This window comes from Prosopis cineraria, unplaced genomic scaffold (genome assembly GCF_029017545.1).
Source record: "Prosopis cineraria cultivar Desert tree isolate PC_DT_omini unplaced genomic scaffold, ASM2901754v1 PC4, whole genome shotgun sequence".
NCBI lineage: Eukaryota > Viridiplantae > Streptophyta > Magnoliopsida > Fabales > Fabaceae > Prosopis > Prosopis cineraria.
The window spans coordinates 38,521,306-38,532,410 of NW_026555335.1; the positions used below are offsets into that span (position 1 = coordinate 38,521,306).

Here is an 11,105-nt window from a genome sequence, read left to right on the forward strand (position 1 = left end):
GTTTTTAAAAGGAAAAAAAGTTGCTCCCCTTCTCTTATTTGGTTAGTGATTAATAAAGGGAGGGGAGGGGAGGGGAATTCCTTACTGGGTTACAAAAATTAAAGAGGGCCCTCCCCTTCTCTCCCTTCCCTTTCTAATCCTCCCCTTCAATTTGGGGTTTTTTAAAGAGGAAAGGAGAGAGAAAATAATTAAAATAAATTTAAATATTTATTTTAAAAATTTTAAATTACTTTTGATATTAAAAAATTATGTATTATCTTAATCTTTTTCTTTCTTATGATAAAATAAATTATCACCTTATGAAAATTAATATATAATTTTTTAATATATAAAATTTTAATATTTTTTTATTAAACCTATTGATAAAATATAATTTGTTCTTCAATTTTTTCTTGTTAAGTTCATATTCTTAAAATAAAAACTAAATAAATTCTAATATAACAATTTTTTTCAAAGCAAAAAAAAAATCAAGTTAAATTTTATAAAAATAAAATTATTAACTCATTTTTTATTTTCATTCCCTCCCCTCCTAAACCAAACAAAAATTTATTAAAACCCCTCCACTCAAATTAAACACACTCTTAGCTTTTTTTTAATTTATTTTTCTATAAGAAACAATAATCCATTTCAACTTAATAAACTCAATTAAAATAATAAAAACATTTATAATCATAATAATTTTCAAAAAGAAAAAAAACTTCAGTTACAATCTAAATGGTCCAAATTATTAAATTATTAATCTAAACGTACAATCGTGCGAGAAACCAGACTTATTAAATTGTTAATAGATTCAACTTACTATTATAAATAATTAGTAAAATAATTATAATCATATTAAATAAATTTAATAGAACCAGATTGAACCAAGTGCTCTAGATATCCAATCTCCTGTCTGGTCTAACTTGAAAAAACAGTCTTATTTTTTTAATCTTTTCAGTTCTAAATGACCAATTATTAACAAGATCTAGTAGGACTGAACCTTCTCAAATCAAATTCAATTGAACAGAACTAGAAAACTTTTACACAGTCCTGCGTAGCATGAAGAAAGAGCCAAGACCTGCAAATGCTCTGTGCTCAATTGGTTCAATAATACGAAAATCCCTCTTCACTTAAAACTGATGCGACTACATACCATTCATAATTTATTTGAATTCTGAAGCGAGAAAAACCTACAAGCATCTGATCAGAGTTGAAATTGTAGCTTGATGGCCAGGGGTAAGAAACACAAAGAAAAGAACAGGAAATTTTGAACTAGAAGCTTGTCTTTCCCAAAAGACCTAGATCACGCCATGGTAGCCAGCTGACTCCAACAGTGCTGCTTTGATTTGATCCGGATGAAGAGCATCTTGACCATCCCTCCATTGCTGAAACAAAGTGAAAGTTATTAGTCTTTGTGACGACCAGCCCAAAAGCATAAACACAACCATGTTTTCTGGCTCAAGATTGTTTTAAGAAGATACATAAATGGCATATCAGGGACACGTTATAATGTTACATGATGATCAATGATATCATCATACCAGGTCGATATGTATGAATGCTTAACATTGTAAAAAATTCAGATCAGATGGATAGGATATAAAATTCACTAGTGATAAAACAGGGTGAAACTGACTTGTAGGTATTGATAACGAAAGGTGCTATACCTCAGCTCGAAAGATATCCATGGCAAAGCCATTAAAACAGCTAATAACAGCTTGATGGAGTTCTAACCCAAGGCTGTCCAGAGCCTTCATGGTTGAAAGCAAGAGGCCCGGCTTGCGACCACAAAACATGTGGATATTTACAGCTTTTCCTTCGCGCACCCGAACCTCAATCTATGAACAGTGTAGGAAAAAAAAGTTACATGACTTCAATGGGAAACAAATTAAAATTTCTAAATTCAATAGTAGGATAACAAGGTTTATATCACCTTCTAGGCGTCGAATATTGATTTTTATTTGGATATGATAACATGGTGGTATCTAGGTGTCATCATACAGTCACATAACAACTGAGCAAATGTAGGCATCAATTTGGGTATCCAAGATAGCAAGGGAAGCAAGATGTCAAGATCAAGATTCCAATTCATCCAACATCCATATTTACATCCATAATCTATTTTATCAAGGCAAATTAGATTTTTAGTGTTTTGTAAATAAACACAAAACAATGAACACATCGTGGACTTCAGCCACACAAATACAATAATGCAAATGATCAGCAAAACGAAGACATCAATGATTACAATGGACCACAAGCACACTATATTCATCGTTTAATTTACTTGCACGTGCGCCTTTCTAACACCTCTTGCCTAAGGTGTTTTTGAGATTCAATGCATTAAGGATGCCTTTACACTCTTTGACTACCTTTAAGGCAAGGGTAAACGTGGTAATTTGTAAACAAAGGATTATACAACACCTTTTAGACATCATCAAATGTAAATTTTTGTTCGGATGCGATACCATGGCAGTACTGAGGTATCACCATATAATCGTATAACGACTTACTAAATGCAGGCATCAAATCTAGGTATCCAAAATGACGAGGGAAGTAAGATGCCACAATCGATATATCGAACACATCCATAATTGCACCTATAACCTACTATCTCACTGCAATGGAGGAAAAATCACGTGGTAGACATCAATACATCCACCAAGATATTGGAATCGACAGTACTTACCCTTGCAGGTTGGCCGTTCGGGCTTGGCATTGAGCTGGGGCAAAGTTCATCCTTTATACGGTTGGGTAATGCAGCTGGAGTAGGTGTCAAAGGATGAAAGCTGGTGGTGGAGGGAGTACTTAGTGAAGAGCCAGATTCCAATTCGTTATGAATGTCGTTGATCCTTTGTAGAAGTTCTTTAAGGTACTCAATTGCATCGCCAAGTATTGAAGCCCTGTCCATCTATTCAAACAAAGGCATGCCAAAACAATCAAAATCTTAAAAGGCATGTTGTATGCATAAGAGGAGTGATCTTAGGTTCTCATGTCTATATACATTGGCCAAAAGATATTTCATAAAAACAAAAAACAAAGAGGAAAAGTTCAAAACAGATCCAGTCTGAACAAAAAAGTTAGATAAATAAAACCATAAAATATAAAATCACTCATCCCCCTCCCCCAAGTTACTATGTTACAGTTATCTTCGACTAAATCAGCAGCTTCAGTAGCAATCCTGCAAACTAAGATCAAAGAGAAGTACAAAATAATTAACAGATATTGGCTTCCTCTTAGTGGTGACATAATCTTTCTCCAGAAATTCTGAAAAATACCTTCTATATGCAAGTGTGAATTGAGGAAAAAGGAGACAAGTAAGCAGATCATCAACTTCAGAATTAAAAACAACCAGAAGTTGGATTAAAAAAAGACGAGTAAAAAGCATTCATTTAGATACTTTGTAATAGCATCAAAAGGGATCAAGCACAGTTGGGACATGAATTAAGAGGAAGAAGAGGGTAAGAATTTCTTACTTTGCTAATCTTTGGAACAACGGACCTCAGCATATACAGCCTATCATTGAGCTTCTTCCGACGACGTCGTTCAGCCATCAAATTCTTCGCAGGCATTCCCTTCTTCTTCCCCTTCTTATCCCCACCATCGCCACCAGTCACAGTACTGTTCACATTCGAGCTGTTTCCTCCATTCTTCCCGTTCTCCTCCGTCCTATTCTCAGTCAACTCATCGGAATCGTAATTCAACGCTGACCCGTCAAGGCTAGCGTCTTCCATTTCTTCCCAACAAGCCATCTTCCTCTTCCTCTCGTTCCCCTCTGCAATTTCAATCTTTCCTCCGTCTCTCTCAGTATCGTTATTTGCGAGCTTCTTTCGAAAAGCCACTCTCTTCTGAAACAGAGTGGGTTGTGCTCCCGATGGAGGTAACGATTCAAGGGGTCTCAAAATCTTGGGTCTACTTAGGAACAGCGGTTTTCCAGGACCTTCCTCGAAACCCCGAAAACCAGTAAAACTGCCATCGGTTACCTGCGATATACCTGACATTGGGACTTGTGGATCTGAGCATAAATTGGGAAGGATTATCTGGTTGTTATTTGAGCTGAAATCGGTGAAGCCTCGCAGAAGGCTAGAGCTGGAAGCTTGAGGCTCAAGAAACCCGACATCGCAACCCACACCAAACCCATGGTCTAAAGGAGTATTACCAGGGACGACATTGAGAAGAGACGACAAGTTGGGTTTGTGAGGAAGAAAGTACGGAACCTGAGATGGGTCGAGATTGTTGAAGACGGTGGTAGATGGGGAACATGGAGTGGACGAATCCACTGGGTTCAGCAATAGACTGTCTTGGTCGGCGAAGTTGGGAGAGAAAGTGATGTCTCTTATAATATCTGATTGATTTTGGATACCATTGTTGGCCATGTACCAGTCCTCGTCGATTTCAAGCATGGGTTTGAGAGCACACAGAGAACCCATCTCATCCTTGTTCTGGACAAAACCAGGATGGTTCTGGTTTTGGTTTTTCTCGATGTTGATGCCGGCGTTCATGTTAGCCCATGAAGATGGAGCAGTAGAGTCGTCTCCTTCTCTGTTTTCGTCCATCCAAGGGACACCGCTTACTCTGGAAATCATTGTGAAATTCTTCAGCAAGTGAAGTTTCTGGCTTTCGGGAGAAGAAGAGGAAGCGAAATTGGTTGAGTAGCAGAGGTGAGAAGGTGAGAGAGAGAGAGAGAGAAAGAGGGAGGGAGGGAGAGAGTTTAATGGAAGAGGACGTTGCAGAAAGAAAAGGGCATTGGCTTTTTGTAACTTAATTATCGAAGGACTGCGACAAGCAAAGCATTGTCTGCGAAGGTTACACACCACTGCTTATCAAATCCGGCTTCGGCAACAAAAGAGAAATTTCAGTTTAAAAACTTTTTCTTTTGCCGATGAAATATTTATATTAAAAAAAATAATAATAATAATTTTAAATCTATACTTAATTAATATTAAATAAAAAATAATATTAAAATAAATTTATCTAATAAAATTTTAATACTCAAAAAGTGTCTTATTTTTTTGTATAAAAATTTTTTTTAAAAATTTTTTATAATTTAAAATGAGAGGAGTAATATTTTTTTTATTAACATGACATTTATGAGGGAAAACATAATCATTGTTTTTTATAATTTTATCAAGTTTTATGTTTAATCTCTATAATTTATTTTAATATTTTTAATTCTTATAATTTTAAAAAGATTTGATGATTCTTGTTTTTCAAGTCTTTATAATTTTAATTTTTGGATATTTTTAATCTCTATTATAAAAATTAAAAACAAAACCCAATAAAATTATAATGACATGTTTTTCCTGTTTATTAATATTAATGTTTAATGTAAGAATTTTAATTAATCACATTATTTATTACTATGAATAATATGATCAAATTTTTTATATAATTATTTGATTGATAAATTCAAATATTATCACATTCAACTGAAAATAACTTTATCAAAAGTGTCTATAGGTTTTTAAACTCCTGTCCAGTGTATAGATAATAATTTTTAAATTTTTATAGCAAATCTATAAGATGCAGTGCTATTTTTTGTTTTTAGTGTTAATTGTAATTTTTAATATCTATAATTTGTGAAGATTAAATCTTTAAATGTAACTCTTCTGGGTCAAAATATCTTTATTATGAAGCTACGACTCAATATTGGTTTGCCTACCATTTATGGTATATTCTTGTTCAAAATTTGATATTATTACATGTTCAAAGCATATGAATATACATTTTTAGCAATAAAATAGCTCAATGTTTTACTACTCTATAATCACTGTTATTGAAATTAACAATAAAAAACTATAATAAATTAATTCATTAATAACAAATATGGTGACTTGAATGAGATAATTTAAAATACACCTATTATTGCATGAGGCAAACTTGGTTTTCTTTGGTTTTTTTATGTGTTATATGTGCATTAATGTGTGTAATAATTTTTTTTATGATTAGTATAATGATCTCTTTTCTCTTGAAAAAATGCATGGGTAAAAGTTATTTAAAACATGAAATATATGCGTTTAAATTCTAGTCGATCAGCTAGCATTAGGCATGAAAACATGGCTCGAAAGACATTAAGAGAGAGAATATATGCATATATATGTAATTATGCCTTTTCATTAAAAAATATAAGGTATTTTTAACTGAATTTTATCTTCAATAAAGTAATTATTTACTTTTAAATTAATCATATCTTTTTATATTTACTTCTATTAAACATCTCACAATAAATATAAAGTTATTATCAATAGAAGCACTTTAAAAAAAAATAATGATTACATCTTGAAAGATTAAAAATGCCTTACATTTTTTAACATTCAACTCTTCAAAAAATATCTTACATTTTTAAATGAAAGAAATATGTTCATATGAATGCATGCAATTATTTTTCTAATTAGTAATCAATTGGTCATTGGTTTACCAAAAAAAAAAAACTTATGATTTAGTTAGAGTTATTAATATTTTTTTTGGCCTGAAGTTAGAGTTATTAATATTACATATATTAGATAGGTTTTAAAAAAATAAATGCTTGTTTGAAACCATGCCTTAAAAGTATCGACATATAATTATAATGTACTATTTCGTTTTTAATATAAGAAAAATTATCATGTTTTTTTATTTATGAGTAAAATTATAAATTTTAAAAAGCATTTATTACATTTTTTTAAAGTTGTCCTCTATAAAATCAATGTTTATCTTTACTAGATAAACTTATTTCATTAATTACATGAATAGTTTACTCTAATTTTTTTTATTTTTAGACATAATTATTTCATTTAAACTAATTTTCTTAAATTGTGTGAGTTTAGTTGTTTTTTTATATTCAGAAATAAAAAAAATGCAATATTGTTTCCTGTAAAACATGTTCTAAGTCATGTCACACACATTCTAAATCATGTTAGTTATCAATAACATTATAGACAACAGGTAACCTTTTGTGATAAAGTTATAATAACGGTATCAATATATAATAAAATACAGAAAAGGAGATAGGAAGATAAAAAAGAAATGAAAAATGAAGTTGGCAGCTTTTAATGATTATTTGGTCACGTTGAAGACAAATGGAAAGTGAGATTGGCATCCAAAAGAAGCAATTGGTTTTTGGCTTGAAACTGAATTTGCAGTTTCTCTGCAAAAAGGTCAAGAAACTTGAGAAGGAACGCTCACATTTGAAACGGCAAATTTGTTGTTTCAGGCGCACACAGTTCTCAAAAGGCTTGTTTTGAGGACCCCTTTTTGGCTTTATCCCAATTTTGGCAAAACCACTGAACTTTTCTCTCGTCCTGCTCTTAACATTGTACAAATTTGGACTCTAATTTACATTATTCACACTCCCATTTCATCTCTCTCTCTCTCTCTCTCTCTCTCAATGCCTTGTCTAACCAAAGTCAATATATCATCCTAGCAACCTTGGAACTATGGCATTTATTCTCTCCATTTAAGAAATCAAAATAATTTTTAGTATACTCTCTCCTAAGATACTTTTAATTACATTTCACATGCTAATAAAAATAATTATTTTCTTATCTCCTTAAAAAATGAAATGTGTTTTTCTATGCCATTAATCTCTTTATTATGAAAAGTGAGAATGCATGTTTAGTTAGATTATATTTTTCATGCATATGTTAATTAATACTCCCTCCAATTCCTACTATAAGATGCATTTAATTATCTTATTGAAATTAAAGAGAAGTGATTAAATTATTAATTTGTTTTAATATATAATAAACTTTTAAAGCTACCCCTATTTAAATAAAAAATTTCAACTTTACATTGCATTTTAGGAGTAGTGTTGGAAAAAATATAATTAATATTACATCAAATGTCTTATATATTAATGACTAAATTCGTTTAGAAGATGTTTTATAACCAATGGAGTAAACTAGCATATTTAAGAAATCATTTTAAAATGTACTGAATATCTTATATTTTGAATTAAATTTAACTGGAAAATAATTCCGGAGCTCGTGAGAAAATAGCGCACGTATCGTTCAAATTAATTGAATTTTAAAACATATATTTAAAATTATTGTTGTTTGGTCGTTTTCTTCCAATACGAAAGACGAGCATTTATGGTTCTGCACAGTATAATCATCTCGTGGTCCAACATGGTGGATCCATGTGTCTCCATCTTGCATGTATGTTAAAATTAATTAAACATGCCTTTTGTTTTAAACTGAATAAATAAATAAAGTACTACTACTATTATTGAGTAACTTGTTATTTTTATGCGAAAAATTTAGATACTTGATCTTATATATATAATATATTTTTATATCAAATCAAATTCAAAAAAGAAAATTGTAATATGTTAATAATATTAATAAAAAATTTGTTATATAATAAATAATTTATAAAAAATCTACATGCATTGATTTAATTAGAAACAAACATAGAAAATATATAATGTTAAATATATAAGGATTTTTTCTATTTTTATTATATACTCACTCCTATCTTAATTATAAGCTTCAAAACTGTCTTACATTTTTGAAAAAAAAAAGAGAAAGTCATACTTTTTAATTTTGTTTGAAATTATTTTCCCTTAAATAACCTATTAATAATAAAGATTAAATGATAATTTGGATGATAAACTATAAGCCTAAGGGTAATTTGAACTTTAGATTTATATTTAATATATTTTGAACTATAAATAATTAAACTAGATATAATCTTTTCCTCATCGTTAATTTAGAATTAACAACCATTAATTTATGCATAGTAGGGCCCAGAAGCTTTTGTTACCCTTCCTCTCTCACTATGTCTCTCTTTGCCTTTTCCTCTTGTTTCTCCTCCTCCTTTCTTACACTTTGCTTTTGCTACACTTCTGTGGCTTGAACATGGACGATGAAATGTGAGGTAGGGATGCTATACTTCTCTATAGGGAGGGCTACGAATATAAATATAATGAGGTAAAGAAAAGCTTGTATCTTGCTATGAAGAGCGACTAGGAAGAGGGATGTCTCATCATCACAATTACGACAGTACACCAATAAACTGAATGAAGGGTCTGCACTTACAAGTTCGTATCCCCTATGGCTGCTTTGATCATGTTAGTCCTGATAGGTCATAATAGACTTCACCATTTCTACTACTATCTTGACCTTCCCTTTTGATATTGTTATGTTCTACTTAGTGTCTCCTGACCTTATTATCCTGGCCCTATGCGCCCTTAGATCCTTTGTGTACATCTTTACCACTCCTTACCATTTTTCTTATGGCATATGCAAACAATTCTTTGTTTTTAATGCTTTCTAGCTTTATGGATATAACTATGTCTTTATATGCTTCAATCACATGACTGCTTTGGTGATCTTAGTGCGTGGGTGGTTTAATTAATATAATAGTATAAGAGACAATCATTTTTTTTTTGTATAAAGGAGGGTTTCATGAGTTACCAAGTTATTACCATCCTAAAAATTCAACCCCTAATTTATTAACTAAATGAGGGTAAGTTAAGTAAATTTAGGTAATTTATAGTTAGAAGATCATTAGAAAGGGTTAATAGACCTATTGAGTTGTGGCTTCAATTTTAAGATTGGGTTTTAAGTTGAGTTAGGCCACTTGGGCCCTGAAAGAGGAAGAAAGCATAAAAGGATGATCTTTATACCATGTGTCGTGGCTTGTGCAACTTTCATTGTAATGCATGGATTAAATAAACACAAAGGGATGCTCCTTATACCATCCACCATGACATGTGATGCATATACATCAGCACATGGTCAAAAATTTATAGAAATAAGAGTGTGTTCTAGTTTAAAAATTGGAAAAGAGAAATGAAAGAAAAGAAAAGCACGCCATATACTCTGCTAAGGCATGACTTTGATGCCTTTGGAGCTTATAATCTACTCTAGTAAGTCCCTTTACTCTTCTCCTTCCTTCATCTTCCATTTTCTCAAAGTTTTAAGGTTAAGGTTCATCATTCCAAGTGATTTTTAGGCCATAAATAGGTATAAAACTATTAAATTAAAAAGAGTTAATGAGAGTTGCTTGAATTATTTAAACTTAAGACATATTGTTATGGAGGTTAGTTTTGTAAAGAGTATGAGAAATATAAAATTATATGTACCGCATAGATTTATAGTGTAAAGAAGTATGATATGTACAAGAATTTCATGTTATGAATTTCATGTTAAAGAATTTTCACATTGAGAACATGATGATTGAGTATATATGCTGTAAGATAAGTATGGGTTGCATTGTATGATCATATGAGGTAGGAGTTCTCTTAAAAAGAGGAGTAGAGATTTTAAATTCATGTGGAACAGTTTCCATTTGGAGTTGGATGGCTTTCCCTTTATATATTGTTTCACTTGTTCTATAAGGGGCTGTCCCATAGTTTATCGAGAGACTTGAAACTAACTAGACCTTACTTGTTCTACGAGGAGGCTAGCTCAAAGGCACGACACCTCATAATGTGTGATTTGAGAAAATTGTGATCCAAATTTGAATGTAGTAGCATTGGCTAGAAAGCTCCTTATAATTGGATGGCTTGAGTAGTCTATTCACATAGATGAACCCCTTTAAGTAATTAGCCAACGGTTTCAATTGGAGGTATCAGGGAAGTATAAGGATGGAGATAATCATGAATATCATTATTATTGCCATATGATTGTTATTATTATGGCCCTACATGTTATGATATTTTAATGCCATATGATTATTGTTGTTGTGACATGTTGTAAGTTAATGTTCCCAGTCACCTAGTTGTTAGTATTGTGGCTGTGGACGATTCATGCTTAATGTATTCATATGACATTAACATTTTTAAGCCCTTTACATTGCCATGATTGATTAACATGCATCTGTATAGATTAGACTGACCTTGGTTTCTAAGTAGTTGTGTTCACTCCTCTTTCTTTGATATTTATAGGAGCTAGCTTAAGTCAGGATCGAGAGAAAGCATCAGAGGCTTATGATCTAATAATACTAATTGTAGGTTATAGTAATTTAATTATGTATATTTTGAATTAATAGTTGCCAACTTTTGATTATACTTACACTATTTTCTTTTTGTGAAAATTTGATTGTATTTTGAGCCCTAGGATATACGTGTTATGTTAATTAAGTTGGTTAGGACTAAAATACTGGTGTAAGTATGATAGTAGTTTGTGAATGCTTGTATAAAG

The 11,105-nt window shown here is 31.3% G+C and overlaps 1 protein-coding gene across 1 annotated transcript; it reads right to left on the bottom strand.

The window, feature by feature from the left end:
- Positions 1-1,078: 1,078 nt before the first annotated feature.
- On the bottom strand, positions 1,079-4,746 carry LOC129308219 (transcription factor ICE1-like). Its single transcript, XM_054949263.1, has 4 exons — positions 3,456-4,746; positions 2,669-2,890; positions 1,647-1,817; positions 1,079-1,364 (listed from the first exon to the last, which is right to left on the bottom strand). Exons 1-4 carry the CDS (start codon positions 4,563-4,565, stop codon positions 1,278-1,280), a joined length of 1,590 nt encoding a protein of 529 aa, XP_054805238.1. The 5' UTR covers positions 4,566-4,746; the 3' UTR covers positions 1,079-1,277.
- Positions 4,747-11,105: the final 6,359 nt, after the last annotated feature.